General features: G+C 44.3%; 1 protein-coding gene across 8 annotated transcripts in view; it reads left to right on the top strand.

The window, feature by feature from the left end:
- SMARCA4 (SWI/SNF related BAF chromatin remodeling complex subunit ATPase 4) overlaps positions 1-16,363 on the top strand; it is a 93,661-nt gene that overhangs the window by 38,331 nt on the left and 38,967 nt on the right. For all 8 annotated transcript variants that reach the window (XM_072787229.1, XM_072787228.1, XM_072787222.1 and 5 more), the window contains 4 exons: positions 7,192-7,313; positions 8,954-9,104; positions 10,068-10,231; positions 15,386-15,452. In XM_072787229.1, coding sequence (XP_072643330.1) covers positions 7,192-7,313; positions 8,954-9,104; positions 10,068-10,231; positions 15,386-15,452 — 504 coding nt within the window. The remainder of the gene's footprint in view (positions 1-7,191; positions 7,314-8,953; positions 9,105-10,067; positions 10,232-15,385; positions 15,453-16,363) is intronic.

Here is a 16,363-nt window from a genome sequence, read left to right as displayed (position 1 = left end):
GAATTAGGTTGTCATTTCATCATTGAGTTGTAAGAATTTTTTTTTTAATTTTTTTTTTTTTTTTAAGAATTCTTTATATATTCTTGGTACATGTCCCTGATCAAGTATATAATTTGCAGTATCTTCTCCTAGTTAGTTTGCCTCTTGTTTTTTGCCTTAGTGGTGTCTTTTGAAATGCAAAATTTTAAAATTTTAACGAAATCCAGTTTATCAAATTTTTTGTTGTTCATGCATTGTGCTTTTGGAGTTTTATCTAAGAACTCTTTGAAGTCACTTAGATTTTTCTTCTGTGTTTTCTAGAAGTTTTGTAACTGAAGCATTAAAGGTCATAGTTGAGTTGATGGCTATGGTCTGAGATATAGGTCTAAGATTTTTTTTGTGTGTGTGATATTCACTTTATCCAGCACCATTTGATGAAAAGACCACCCTTCCCTACTTTTTTTTTTTTTTTTAAGAGTCTATTTATTCAAGAGAAACACACACAGAGGGGGCAGTGACACAGACAGAGGGAGAAGCAGGCTCCCTGTGGGGAGCCCAATGTGAGACTCTATCCCGGGACTTCAGGACCACGCCCCAAGCCAAAGGCAGACACTCAACTGCTGAGCCACTCAGGCATCCCAACTATTCCCTGCTTAAGATAGTCTTGGCACTTTTATAAGAAATTGGTTGACCATAAATGTTAGGGTTTGTTTCTGCCTCTCACTTCTTTTTTTTTTTTTTTTTTTAAGATTTTATTTATTTATTCATGATAGTCACAGAGGGAGAGAGAGAGAGAGAGGGAGAGAGAGAGAGAGGCAGAGCGAGAAGCAGGCTCCATGCACCGGGAGCCTGACGTGGGATTCGATTCCGGGTCTCCAGGATCGCGCCCTGGGCCAAAGGCAGGCGCCAAACCGCTGCGCCACCCAGGGATCCCTGCCTCTCACTTCTATTCTATTAATCTTCATGTCTGTCTTTTTGCCACAACCACTTTATCTTCATTGTTGTAATTTATAATAAGTTTTGAAATTAGATCGTGTTACTCCTCTGGTTTTGTGGCTTTCATTGTCTATTCTAGATCCTTTATGTTCCTATGTAAATTTTAGTGTCAGCTCATTGGTTACTCCAAAAATATTTGCTGGAATTTTTACTGGATTGTGTTCAATCTGTATATTGATTTGGGGAGAATCACAGCTTAACAGTATTTAGTCTTCTGATTCATACTCATGGAATGTTTCCATTTATTCGTATCATTGATTATCTCTTAGCCGTGTTTGTGGTTTTCAGTGTTCAGTTTTTATACTTTATTTGCTAAATTTAGTTTTGAAGATTTTTCTTTGCATGCTATTATGAATAGAATTGATTTCTTAGTTGTATTTTTGGGTACTTTATTGCGATTACATGAAAATACAGCTTCTTATATTGGTTTTGAAAAATAATGGTCATATATATATATATAAACTTGCTGAACTCATACTATTTATTCTGATAGTTTTGGGTTTCTTTTTGTAGATTTTTTAGGATTTTCATATATAGGATCTCATCATGTTTAATAAATAATGACAGATTTACATCTTCCTTTCCCATTTGTGTGCCTTTAATTTCTTTTTCCTTGCTGTATTCCATTGGCTGGATCCTTCAGTACAGCATTGAATAGAAGTGTTGAGAGCAGACATCCTTGCCTTGTTCCCTTTTCTGGTAATGCATTTAGTCTATCACTACTGTTAGCTGAGGGTTTTTGTAGATGCTCTTTATCCAGTTGAGTACATTTTCTTCTATTTTGTCTCACATTTTTTGTCTATTAACTTGGTTGTCTGGTTTATTTTTTTTTTTTATTTTTTTTAAAAACTCCATGAGAGGTTTTTTTTTTTTTTAAGGGTTTATTTATAATAGAGAGAGAGAGACAGACAGGAGGAGGAGGGAGAAGCAGGCTCCATGCCGGGAGCCCGATGCAGGACTCGATCCCAGGACTCCAGGATTGCGCCCTGGGCCAAAGGCAGGCGCCAAACTGCTGAGCCACCCAGGGATCCCCATCTGGTTTATCTTTTATCTATTAATATGACTTACGTAAATTAATATTTGGATGTTAAGCCAAACCTTGGATTCCTAGGATAAGCCCTACTTTATCTTGTTCTAGAATCTTTTCTGTATATTGCAGTGTTGCTGCTATTTTGTTGAGGACTTTTGGGTCTCTATGCATGAGATACTAGTCTGTAGTTTCCTTGTGACATCTTTGTCTGTTTTGATGTGGTTAACATTGGCCCTACAGAATGGATTGGAAAATGTTCCCTTCTCCTGTACTTCCTGGAAGAGTTTGTGAAGGGTTGGTATTAATCATATTTGGGGGTGCCTGTGTGGTTTAGTCAGTTAAGCATCTGCCTTTGGCTCAAGTCAAGATCTCAAGGTCCTGGGGTTGAGCCCCACATCGGGCTCTCTGCTCAGTGGGAGTCTACTTTTCCCTCTCTCTCTCTCTCTCTGTACATACTCTCTCTCTTAAGTAAATAGATATAGTCTTTTTAAAAATCTTAATATATTTGTTAGAACTCATCAGTGAAGCCATCTGCCCTGGCCTTTTCATTGTGAGATTTTTATTTACTGATTCAATTAACTGTTAAAGATTTTTTTTCAAATTTTTTCAAATTTTTTCTTGATTTTAGTAATTTGTATCTTTCTAGGAGTTTGTTTCATCTTAATTATTTGTTGGCATAAAGTTACTTATATTTTTTCCTTATATTTCTGTGGATTTGGTAGTGATATCTGTTTAATTGCTCATTTTGGTGATTGAGTAATTTGTCTTTCATTTTTTGATGGTCAGTCTAAGCTTAGGTTATTCATTCAAGACCTTTTTTCCTAGTATACTTGTTTAGAGCTATAATTTCCCTCTAAGCACTGCTTAAACTGCAAGCCTATAATTTTATTTTTATTTTTTGAGAGAAACAGAGACCAGGATGGGAGGGCGCCGAACTATAGGGACCCGCAGACTCCACACTAAGCATGGAGCCTGACGTGGGGCTCCATCTCATAACCCTGAGATCATGACCTGAGCTGAAACTAAGAGTTGGCTACTTACCCAACTAAGCTGCCCAATTCCCCATGCCTGTAAATTTTGATGTGGTGTTTCTATTTTCATTCAGTTCAAAATATTTTGTAATTTCCCTTGTGGTGGTGGTGTTTTTCTGACGCAGGCACCTCTCATTTTAGTTTTTTTTAATTTATCGAGACTTGGGATGCCTGGGTGGCTCAGTGGTTGAGCGCCTGCCTTCGGCCCAGGGCATGATACTGGAGTCCTGGGATGGAGTCCCACATCAGGCTCCCTGCGTGGAGCCTGCTTCTCCCTCTGCCTGTGTCTCTGCCTCTCTTTCTCTGTGTATCTCTCATGAAGAAATAAATAAAATCTTTTAAAAAATAATAATAAAATAAATTTATCAAGACTCATTTTATGGCTCAGGATTGTGGGGAATGTTTCATGTTCACATGTTCTACATTCTTTGGGTGTAGTGTTCTGTGTATGATAGTTGAGTTGTGTTGGTGGATAGTGTTGTTCAGGTCATGTATACCCTTTCTAATTTTGTTTAGTTCTATTGTTGAGTAGGAAGTAGTAAAATCTACAGCTGTTTTTGTTGAATTATCTATTTCTCCTTTCAATTCTGTCAGATTTTGCTTCATGTATTTTCATGTTCTGTTGATACAAATACTTAGTTGTTATTATATCTTCCTGATGTATTTGATATTTTATCATCATTAAATATCTGTCTCTGTGTCTAGTAATACTTGTTTTATAGTCTGTTTTGTCTGGTGGTTAGTATAGTCCCTCCAGCTTTTATATGGTTACTGTTTCTTATGGTATATATTTTTCCATTCTGTTATTTCAAACCTATCTGTTCATTTGAATCTGAAAGAGCAGATAGCTAGATCTTGCTTTTTAAATCTAGTATGACAGTGCCTGCCTTTTGATTGTGTTTCAGGCTGTTCATGTTTAATGTAATTATTGATATGACTGTGTTTACATTTGGCTATTTTATCTCCTGTTCTTTTTTTGTTCCTCTGTTCCTTCTTTACTGCCTTTTTCTCTTTTTTAAGATTTTTATTTTTTTAATCTTGAGAGACACAGAGACGCAGGCAGAGGGGGAGAGTCAGGCTCGAGCCTGATGTGGAACTTGATCCCAGGGCCGGAGATCACGCCCCAAGCCAAAGACAGATGCTCAACCGCTAAGCCCCCCAGGCATCCCACTGCCTTCTTTTGTGTTAAATAGTTTTTACTGTATCATTTTATTCTGTAAGTTTTCATTATTACTATACCTTTTTAGTTGTTTGCCTCATAGTTTCTCTGGGGATTACAAAATGCATTTTATCACAGTATACTTCAGATTAATGCTAGCTCCATTCTGGGAGAAAATAGAAATTCTGCTTCAATCTAGTTCTGTTTGCAGGGGCAGCCCAGGCGGCTCAACATTTAGCACCGCCTTCAGCCCAGGGCCTGATCCTGGAGACCAGGGATCGAGTCCCAAGTCAGGCTCCCTGCATAGAGCCTGCTTCTCCCTCTACCTGTCTTCTCCCTCTACCTGTCTCTCTCGCGCACGTGCGCACTCTCTCTCCCTCTTCTCTCTCTGTGTCTCTCATGAATAAATAAAGTCTTTTAAAAAAAATCTAGTTCTATTTGCTACCCTTTGTGTTATATGTATACATGATATATCACATATATGTATGATGTATATTTGTATATGTATGTGTACATATAATGTAATAAATATGTATTTCACCTATATTTGCTGTAAACCCAAAAAGCAGTCTTCTGCTTCATACCTCATGTCATCTTATGATTTGTTCTAAATATGTCAGTAGAGGGTAGCTAAGGACAATGGATTTATAGTCTTTTATGTTGACTTATGTATTTATCATTTCTAATGCTCTTGGGGAAAAAAAATAATGCTCTTGGGGTTTGAGTTACTGTCGGCTAGCAACAAATTATCTCAGCCTTGGTAAATCTGGGTTTGTGTTTCTGTAGCTTCGACTTTGGAAGAATAGTTTAATTGAATACAAATTTCTCTGGTGACAGACTTTTTCCTTGTGAATGTGTTATTCCACTGCTTTTTCATCTCCATTTCAAGGGAGAAGTTAGCCATTAATCGTATTGATGCTCCTCTGTACTTGATGATTCAGTTTTCCCTTTCTTGCTTTCAGGATTTTACTGTCGTTGGCTCTTTCTTTTCGGCAAATCGTGAACTCTCTCCTTTGTATTTATTCAACCCTTAGTGTTTGTTCAGCTTCTCAGCTGGGTAGTTTCTTGGTTTTCATCAAATTTGGGAAATTTGTCATTGCTGCCTTTTATGGAGATTCTGTATTTGTTGATTTATTGTGCTTAAAGATGGTTTCCCTTGGTTCTTTGAATGTATTTATGATAATCGTTGCTTCAAACATTATATACTAAGTTCACCATCTGGGAACAGAAACAGGCTCAGTTGCTTTTCCCCTGAAGCCACACCACACTTTCCCTTTTGGCTCACCTTGTAGTGTTGAGTGGAAGCCTGTTCTTAGCTCCATTGGATTCAGACTCCCACTCCTGGGTGGTGGTTTTGCTAGTGGTGTTTATTTAGTAACTTACTTGGCTGAATCTGTGGAATTCTTGCCACAATGGTGTCTCCTACCTTTGGTGTCTCTGCTCAGTTTATTTTCTTGGTTTCATACTCCTTTTTATTTTTAAGCCTGGCTTTCTAGGAAGAGGCCACGTTTCTTTGTAACTTAGTAGTCATCCAATGATTGGGCAGTGATTGTGCTCAGACATCCTGAGCCAATAAAGCTTCTGTCTCTGATGGATCAAGGTATATAAAGGAACACGTTCCAAGTTCAGGCCATCTACAGGTCACCCCTGGCTTTTCCTTTCTGTAAGGCCCTTTTTCACTTTTCTCTGCATATAGTCACAGGCTTAGCCAGTAATTTGCTTTCCCAACCAAAGCAAAACTGAGAACCTCACTGACATATCAACAGTGCCACTGGCTAGTATGGGCCTTGCCCGCTGCCACAAAATGACTGAGTCCCCGTCAGCTTCAGCCGCCAGTGCTCTTGACTTGGCCTTCCTGGCAGAACCTTGAAGATACAGCTGGGGGTAAAGAGAGATTAAGGCGGTCCCAAGTAAAACTGCTACCATCTCCCACTCTTCTTACCCAAGCTCCAGCAGTTTTTCAAGCATTAATGCTTCTCAGACTCCTAGAGCTCTGAAATGGTTGCCTTTGCCCGTTTTGTCTGGCTTCAAAAAGATGTTTTCTCAAGAGACTGTTTGTGGATTTCTTCACTCAGACTTAGCCAGAAGTCCTACCCCTATTTTAATTCCAGATGTGGTAATATCAGCTAGGATCATAAATCTGTACCAATTATGATTTTTTTGGTCCAAAATGTTTGTGCTATTATCACCTATTCATTATTCTAAATCATTTATAAAATCATTTTGCATGCTCCAAGGAATATCCCATGGGATTTTGATTGTAATTATTTAGAGAATTCCAGATACCTTTTAGTTTTATAGCAGTCTCATTATACATAAAGATAACCTATTGGCACTTTGTGTGATTTACCCAGGAATACAAGAAGAGTTTAACATTGAGAAATGCATTCCTGTGTGTTTTATCAGTATGTCCCACAAAATCCCTTTACCATCTGCTCATTGAAGGCTGAAAAATCCCTTTAATGAAGAACAACACTTGTAAACCTAATATACAAGTTGATAGAAAACCTTGCAGTAAACCAGCATGGCTGTTCTCATCACCATTATTGGATATAGTGTAGACATTTTAGCCTTGTTGTTAAAGCCAGAAGTAAATCAAGAGCACAAATCCTGAAAATTGGCTCTAAAAGGCTTCTTTCTGTCTTAGAAAATCCAGGAGAACCAAGTGAAAAACTGCTTTGAGTTGGTCAGGCAAGGAATAAGCATGGGAGTATGGATTTTGTGATGGGAAGCGTGGTGCATGAGGAGTTTGCTGTTAGTAAAAAGAAGGCAATACTGAGATAGCTTTAAAAAGAAGTATCTGTGCTCCATGCCAGGCAAACTGAAAATCTTAAACTGACCAATTAAGGAAGAGGCAAAGAAGAGGCATGATACATTCCAGGATAGTAAGAGGGCATGAAAACAGCACTCAATTCCAAAAGTATGTTCTTCCCCTGGGAGCCCTGTGCCTGCCCCTGTGCAGTGGCCTAAGGTGACGCGAGCTTGTATCTTGGTAGGAGGAGGAGGAGGAACAGCCGCAGCCAGCACAGCCTCCCAACCTGCCCGTTGAGGAGAAGAAGAAGATTCCAGATCCAGACAGTGATGACGTCTCAGAGGTGGATGCCCGGCACATCATTGAGTAAGGCATCCCTCTGCGGCCTCCTCCTGTGCCAGCTTCCTCAGGGCAGCTTCAGCAGGACTGTTAGAATCGTGCCCCCTTCTGGATGGCCCTCACCAGTGTCCAGCCAGCAGACATTGTGGACTACACAGACCGAATTGATTTACTTCAGATTTCATTGCTTTTTGTAGGCATTGAATATTCCATCCATTCACATGGTTCATCTTGTGTTTGAGAGATAGTTGGAGATATAGCAAAAACCATCTCACTCTTGTTCCCCAGGGCCCCTGACCCTACTCCCTCCCAGAAGGAAACTATTTCCAGCGCGATCTGTCTTCAGAGAGATTTTGTGCAACAAGCAAACGTGTATATATTTTTCTTCTTACTTGTGTACATGTATCCAGGTACACTTTTCTGCCCCTGGATTTTTTCATTGAAAGTTTTCTCTCAGAGGTGACACTGTACACAGAGTGTCGTCCATGCAGCGTGGTGTGTTATGCTGTTCTGTATGTGCGTGTGTCCCTAGTGACGGCCATTCACATTATTTCTCATCTTTTGCTCTTGTAAGCACAAGTACAGCTAATATACTGATTTCATCATTGCTTACGGTACAAAGTTAATGGATACTCTTAAAAAAAAAATAGAGGATTGAGAGCTGTATACACTATAGGTATGAAAGCAACCCTAGAGCAAACATGCAGTCCTTTTAAATCATCATAGATAGGGAAAATTCCACTAAACTCACTGAAAGTTTCTCAAAATGTAAAGAGTCCACAGCACAGCATGAAACAATATGGCTGAAGTTGGATCACCTATATCTGCCATATTTATAAAACGTAGCTTTTCTTTTTAAATTTTAAAAAATTTTATTTATTTATATAAGAGAGAGAACAAGAGAGAAAGCACAAGTGAGGAGAGGGACAAACAGATCCCCGCTGAGAAGGGAGCCTGATGTGGGGTTTAATCTTAGGACCCAAGCCAAAGGCCTAACCAACCAAACCACCCAGGCACCCCCAAAACATGGATAGTTTATTATTATTATTATTTTTTAAGACTTTATTTATTTATTCATGAGAGACACCGAAAGGGAGAGAGAGGCAGAGACACAGGCAGAGGAAGAAGCAGGCTCCATGCAGGGAGCCCAATGTGGGACTCGATCTGGGGACTCCAGGACCACATCCTGGGCTGAAGGCAGGCGCTAAACCACTGAGCCACCCAGGGGTCCCATAACACGGATAGTTTAAAGTCATTTTTAAAAAATAATTCCATTTTGGATCTTAAAACAGCCATACTATAAATGATTCTGGTTTTGTGTGAGGCTGTGCTATGTGCATTTTCTCTCTATGCTCATGAGTACCCAGGAGAGGGCAGGCTATAGGACCAGCCTCTAGCTGAAAGAAGCACTCTGTGCTGTGGCAGTGACCTAATTCCTGATCTGGGACGGTGGGGTTGGGATCCATGAGTCTAGTCTTGGGCCCCCTTGGATTAGTAGTTGTGGCCTGGCCTACCCTCAGACTCTCTTGACTACACTTAAGCTTATTTTATGGCTCAGGCCATGGTTCATTGGGCAGAAAGGGCAACTCGGCAGAGGCTTGTGTCAGAAGCACATTGTCACAGATAGGTACGGGTGTCCTCACACAGTGCTTCCATCTTGCTCCCAGGAATGCCAAGCAAGACGTTGATGATGAGTATGGCGTGTCCCAGGCCCTTGCTCGGGGCCTGCAGTCCTATTACGCTGTGGCCCACGCTGTCACTGAGAGAGTGGATAAGCAGTCGGCACTTATGGTCAATGGTGTCCTCAAACAGTACCAGGTAAGGCTGGAGGAGGTGCATCCACACAGCAGTGTTAAGGTTCTCCGGTGTTGGGTGGCTGATGAAGCCACATTCCAGTCTTTTCTTTGGACACTCGCTCTTCCCCTCTGAACCTCTGTTTCCCTGTCTGGGAAGCAGGGACCCAATCTGTTAGCTTTGCCTCCAGGAGAGGATGAAATTATGCACTCAGTCAGTGTCTGCTGGGTGTATACCAGGCTGAATAGGAGGCTGCTACACCTTTACTTTTCATCCCTTAACAACCCTGTTTATTTTATTATTTTTTAAGATTTTATTTATTTCTTTATTTATGAGAGACACAGAGAGAGGCAGAGACATAGGCAGAGGGAGAAGCAGGGTCCATGCAGGGAGCCTGACATGGGACACGATCCTGGGTCTCCAGGATCGAGCCCTGGGCTGAAAGTGGCGCTAAACTGCAGAGCCACCTGGGCTGCCCAACAACCCTGTTTAGTAGGTGCTTCCATCTCTGCATTCGATGGGGGGACAGTGAGGAGCAAGGAGTGCAGCGATTCCTCAAAATCACACAACTCCGGTGCGGCCAAGCCAGGATGGAGCCCAGCCTGGGCACAGAGGTGCTCGGTGCATGGTCCCTGGAGCCCTGCAAAGTGTTGGTGACGCCAGGGGGCTTAAATGTCAGGATCCAGCAGCCATGCTTCCTGGTCCCCCTTCCAGGTAGAAACTTAAGGTTTTTGAATGTGTACCAGAAAAAGAGATTATGTAGACATATCACCAGCATAGCAGTCCTGTGATTTTGAGTGATTGCTGAGGATGAGGCCAAGAAACAGGAGTGGGCTGGTTGAAAGCAAACTACCCAAAATCCCCATAGCCACAGGCGGTATGTGGCTGGCACAGTCTCATGCCTGTCTGTGCTGAGTCTCCGCAATGCAGGGAATGCTCTTATACCCGACTTGGGCTTCAGTCCTGGCCCCTTGCCTCCCCTTGCAGATCAAAGGCTTGGAGTGGCTGGTGTCCCTATACAACAACAACCTGAATGGCATCCTGGCTGACGAGATGGGCCTGGGAAAGACCATCCAGACCATCGCTCTCATCACATACCTCATGGAGCACAAGAGGATCAACGGGCCCTTTCTCATCATAGTACCTCTCTCGTAAGTGGTCTCACCCCTGGGGCTCAGGTTCATTATTGCCTCTTTAAAGACTGCATTTCCAAATACAGTACCATTCTGAGGGGACATGGGGGGTGGGGGACATACCTCGGGCCCCCGCATGCCGCCTCTGGTTTCAAGGGGCAGGATAGGAGAAGAGTGGATGAGGAAGTGCCCACCCATCATCCCTGTTGGGACTGCTCTCACAAAATGACCTTGAGGTCCCCTTCAAGTTCCCCAAGCAGTGTATTCTGCACAAGGTGCCACAGGAGCTAGACAAACTCCTGCTAGCAGAGTGGAGCAGAGCCACTTGAAATATCCTTAACTGTTCCTGCCTGAGGCACTGAGGCCTCTGGTCCATGTCCCAATCTGAGCACAGCAACCCCAATATTAATTGTGCTAGGATCTGAGTCCTCCAACTGAGTTCCATAGAGGCTCTTGCTCACCACCTTGTGGCGCTGTTGGCCTCCTCCTTCCAGCAGGCAGTCCTGAGGGGACCAAGATTGATCAGCCACCATGGGCATTCCTCTTCCAAGCTCAACACTGCCACATTATGGTTCACCTGCCCTAGAGTTTTTTTTTTTTTTTTTTTTCTTTATGATAGTCACACAGAGAGAGAGAGAGAGGCAGAGACACAGGCAGAGGGAGAAGCAGGCTCCATGCACCGGGAGCCCGACGTGGGATTCGATCCCGGGTCTCCAGGATCGCGCCCTGGGCCAAAGGCAGGCGCCAAACCGCTGCGCCACCCAGGGATCCCTGCCCTAGAGTTTTTCTAGAAGTCCTGAGATTAGCTCTCATTGACCCAGCTTGAGTTTCACGTCATACCCCAAACCATTCACAGGCCTGGGGTATGATCTACCCTAATGTGGCCAGGCCTCTGTAGTCTGCACTTGGCCTGGCCTTGGAGAGAAACATACCCTACCCCCACTCCCATCCTCACCCCCCACCTTCTATCAGCACTCAGCAATGACCACTTCATCCTCAAATCAGCTGTCCAGGGGGAGAACAGGAAGCTGAGTGCTCATACCCAGATCCGACAGGAAATCCTCTCCTGCTTTTAAGATGGCCAGGCCACCAGAAGCCATATAGCCAGGCTGGAGGGTCCCAGAACTCTCCCATAATTTACTTGGAGAAATTTATTTCTTCTGTCTGCCTTCCCTCCATCATGGCCGTGGAAATTTGGCTGCCCTGCTGGGAACAAATGTGCATGGATAGAGAACTGCTTGCATAGAGTGACAGAAGGTCCCAGGCTGAGGACAGATGGCCTTGCTGTCTCCTCCTTCATAGGCAGACCAAACTTCCCAGCTTTCTACCACACTTGCCCCATGTATCGTCTCCTGGCCGACCAGTTACTGAAGTCCCACTTCTTAGCTCCTGTTTCCCCTCCCCAAGTGTGGAGTTTGGCTTCCTTTCCACCAGAATATTCACTGCAGCGTGTTCCCCCATAGCATAGCTCTTTTTGTTTGTGACTTTTCATTTTGAAAGTATTTCACTTAGAAACAGTTACAAAAATAGAATATTTTCAATATTCCTTTTTCCTGGCCTCACACATCTTTCCTCAACTCCAAGACAGTTACAAAGACAGCCGGTCCCCGTGAGGTGGTGCCCGCCAGTTTCCCCATGTAAACCCAGGAGTTTTCCTTTGTCATTCATAAGTGCCTGATGATAAGGCACTTGGAGACCATGGGAAGGTCCCATTCGTCATCATCCTCTGCCCAGAGATTGCCGCATCTGTCATAAGAGTCTGACTTGAGACCCCTTTCCCTGTGGGAAGGGCGATGATGGCTTGCTTTCCACTGCTCCTCCCACATGTGTGGAGATCCACTCTAAGGAAGAACTGTGCCTTCTCTCTGTGTTCATTTGTTTGTGTGACTCTATCTGAAAATGACAGAATGGTCACATTAATTATTTTGTTGCTTAAGCTGTCCCAGATTTGGCTGGGGGAGATCCTTCTCGTTGGTTTCCTGTTTCCGGGTTCCGTGTCCCGGTCATTGTATTGTAGTTGGGGTTTTTTTGCTTTTTTGTTTTTTTAATTCATGATAGACACAGAGAGGCAGAGACACAGGCAGAAGAGAGAAGCAGGCTCCCTCTCTTGGGGAGACTGATGTGGGACTTGATCCCAGGACCCTGGGATCATGATCTGAGCTGAAAGCAGATGCTCAACTGACTGAGCCACGAAAGTGCCTTGTTGTTTGCTTTGGAAGAGTTTTAGCTTTATAGAAAAGCTGTAGAAGTGCTACCGAGGGCTCTACATGTCCTCCCTCCCCCAATTCCCCTGTTGATAACATCTTACATGACTATGGTACATTGGTCACAATTCAGGAACCAGCCTTGACACATTACTTTTAAATAAGCTCCAGACTTTATTCAGCTTTCACTACTTTTCTCCCAGTGTCCAGTTCCTCTCAGGGTCCCATACTGCATTTAACCTTCTGTGGTCTGGGAGCGCTCCTTGCTCTCCATGTTTTTGTTGACCTTGATGATTTCAAGGAGGACAAGTCAGGTGTTTTCTAGTATGTCCTCCAGTCTGGGTACATCTGGTGATTTTCTCATGCTTGGACAGGATGGTGGGCTTAGGGGCCAAAGGGCACAGGGCAGGAAGGGCCCCTGTCATGACATCATTTCAGGGGCAGTTACTGGCAGTGTGCCTTGTCTCTGGTAATGTGACCTGATCATGTGGTTGAGATCCTGCTTGTCAGGTGTCTGCACTTTGAAGTTAATTTTTCTCCCCCTCATACTGTATTGCAGAATAGTCCCTAAGTTCAGCACCCATATAAGTGGGCAATTGAGCTCTACCTCCTTGAGGGGCAAATAGCTCTATTTTAAATTCTTTAGAATTTTTCTGTACAAAAGATACATCTTTTCCCCATCTATTCATTTATTTAATCATTTATATCCATGGATGTTTCTTTATACTTTGGTCGTAACACCAAGACTAATTTATCTTGTTCTCAGGTCATTCCAGGGTTAGCCATGGGGAGCTTTCAGTTGGTTACTTTGTCCCTTTGACATGACCCCATCATCATGGGGTTTTAGGACACTTAGTTGCTTTTTTGGCACCCAAAGATGCCCCCAGCTCCACTTGTACATTTCATGTCTGAGGCCTAGATTCAGCCATTTCTCTAAGAAGCACTGGTTTCTCTTCCTAGAGAACAGTATTAGAAACTAAGGGCTGGGTGCTTGGTGTGCCCCTTGCTTCTGAAGTGTCCTCATTAGCAGGCCCTGTCAACAGATAGCACTTGGAAATAAATGTATGTATTTATCTAATGTGATTTGTGTCTAGTCATGTCTAACAGCTGTCTCTGACTCAGCTAGAATCTCAGAGCTCTTTCCAGCTCTTTCTTTGTTCATTCACCCATGCGTATGGCTGCGTGTACATTATAGCACTTTCCAAATAGTCTGCGTGAAACAACTTTACCAACTAGAGCAGTGTTTCAATCCAGTTCTTTTTGGCTTTTAGCATAGTTTCCCATCAAAATATCTTTTCCCAAGATTTTTTAAATTGGCTTCAGTGAAGTTATGCCATGTGTTGATTAACCATGTCCCACCCAGACAGAGGTCTAGTCCATAGAATGTCATTTCCTCCAGGCCAGAAGAGTTCCTTTTGCCCTAGAGAGCAGTTTTAGACTTCAAGTGTCCAGCTGTCTCATCATCTGTTGAGACAACTGTCCACCATGAGTTTGCTTGTCCTGCCTCCCACTAGACTCTGTCTCCTAGCCTCTCTCCTCAGCCTCCCATGCCCCACTGACTCTCGTGGCTCTTCTCCCCTCCTATTACAGATGTTCCCCACACCTCATATTTTGGTCCTCAGTGTCTTTCTTGGTGCCCTGTCTGCCATTGCTCCATACAATAGAATCCAGACTTCAGTGACTGCACCAGGGCAATCTGGCTGATCCTCACTAATGCCTCATTTGAGGTAGGCCCAGTGGCTCCAAGATGCCAGGATGCAGGGTTCTAGAGTTTTTTTCTCAGGCGCCCTTAATATATGACTTCTGCTCTTTAGCTTATTGTGGTTGCAAGATGGCCTCACTGCCTCCATTGTTTCATCTGGGCTCCCAGGGTGCTGGACAGGGCAAAGGCAGTTGATTATTCCCCCCACCCCCCGCACCCACCCCACTCCAGCCTCCTTTGAGAGCTTTCCCGTACTTTCACCTCAGCAATTTAAGCTTCATCTCATTGGCTCCAACTACATCTAGCTGGTTGGCCCTGCCTGCTGAGGAGCCTAGGAGCTAGGGGTTTGAGGTGAAGACAGCACCACCCTCAGTGGAGCTTCTTGCAGTGGGGACCTGGGTGAGCTACAAGCAATCTCTGCCACTCAGGCTTTGAGTCCTGTCTTTACGTACTACCCAGACTAGACTTTTTTAGTAAGTTCCCTTTCTCACCGAATACTGGATATCCTGGTATTTCTCTGGGAACTCACCCCCTGGGAACTTGGCCTTATCATCACCGTCACCGGAGGCTCTGTCTCTTGTCCCAGGTGAATTGTTTCTCCTCATCTACCTTCCACTTCTCCTCACACCTGGTCACTGCCCATTTCTCTTTCTCTGTGCCCTTCCTGGCCACACTCATCTCACAGAGGAGCAGAAGAGTCTGCATTCCTGCCCTGCATCCAGTCCTCCAGCCCACCTGCCCGAGGCCAGCGTGCTCTCACCATCTCCATTGCCTCATACTGGGCAGAAATCTACAGTGGCTGGCCATTTGTATTTCAAGATGACACAGAGAACCTGAGGTGTCCCCTGTGCTCCCCAATCTCCTCAGCATACGCTCCAGCATGGCTCCAAGTCTGAAATGAGGCACCGTGAGTCCGTGGGTTTCCTGGCAGCAGGCCCACAGTGTATGGAATGTTCTCAGAGCTGTCTGGGACCCCACAGCTGAGACAGGACTGGTCTCCCAAGTTCAGTTCCTGGATCTTGGCCTTCTGCAGTCGCCTGGCTATTGCCACCCTAGCAGTAGCTGCCCCTGTACCTGCTACTCATCAATGTGTGTCCCTGGTCCTCTTACCCAGGGCGTCACCCCATCCTTCCCCCATACGGCCTATTAGTTGGCCATTCTTAGCATCACAGCCAAATCGGCCTTGTGCCCCAGTGGACATTGGCATAGACTGGAGCTGTAGTTGAATGAATTAGAACCTGACTGTCCCTTCCTTGTTTCCATCAGCACGCTGTCAAACTGGGCATATGAATTTGACAAGTGGGCCCCCTCTGTGGTGAAGGTGTCTTACAAGGTACGTCATGGCCTGAAGGGGAGGACATGCGTGAGGGCAGGCAGGACTGGGGAATACAGATAAGCAAAGAGGGAGGTCCACTTGCATGAATAGTATGATGTATATGCACCCGTTTTCCTGTGTTATACACATGGGATCATACTCTTCATACATGCTTTGGATCACTTACTTATTTGAGAGTAATGCTGCTTTTTTAAATGATCACATGGACTCAGTTCATGGAATCTGGTGATATCAGTGCATTCGCTGGAAGATTTTGTTATTGGCACCTGAGCTTTAGTTAAAACCCATTCGTGTAGGATGGCTTAACGAGTACACCCATGTTCTGTAGGATGTGGGACTTCTGGGCCGTACCTAGACCGATTTAGCCCGTGAGGCAGAGACTGATAGTACCTATTATCTTAGTGGGGATACTGAGGCAGAAGGAGCAGCCCTCATGCAGCCACTTAGTGACAGAGCCAGGTTGTGTCTGTGGCTGCCAGGCTCTTGGTATGAGGCACTTCGCCCTGTGCTGTGACGCTCTCTGCCGCATGATGAGGAGAAGGGAGTCCCGACGCCAGGAACAGTGTTTGCAGGGAGAACTTGTTGCATTTAAAGAGCTAAGGATAGTTCTGCTGGCAAGAGCTTATGGGATCCAGTGATGCTCAGACTGGAATGTGAGTGTGGAGAAAGCACCATGTGTACATCCTGGGGCCATGGACACATGGGTCAGGAGTTTGGAACTGGGGAGGAACAGACCAGGTTTGCTAATTGGGGAAAAGCCGAACTTCAGGGAATAGTCACATAGGCCGCACCCGCACAAGAGGCCTTGAGGTGGAGGCCCTGGTTTCCAGCTAGGAGGCCTGAGAGGAGCCTGGGGCAAAGGAGGGAGCTAATTGGCCACTGAGACCAGGACAGCTATAGAGCAGGCT

Source organism: Canis lupus, chromosome 19 (genome assembly GCF_048164855.1).
Source record: "Canis lupus baileyi chromosome 19, mCanLup2.hap1, whole genome shotgun sequence".
NCBI lineage: Eukaryota > Metazoa > Chordata > Mammalia > Carnivora > Canidae > Canis > Canis lupus.
The sequence above is the reverse complement of the archived record's forward strand: the minus strand, read 5'-3'. Positions and strand labels throughout refer to the sequence as shown.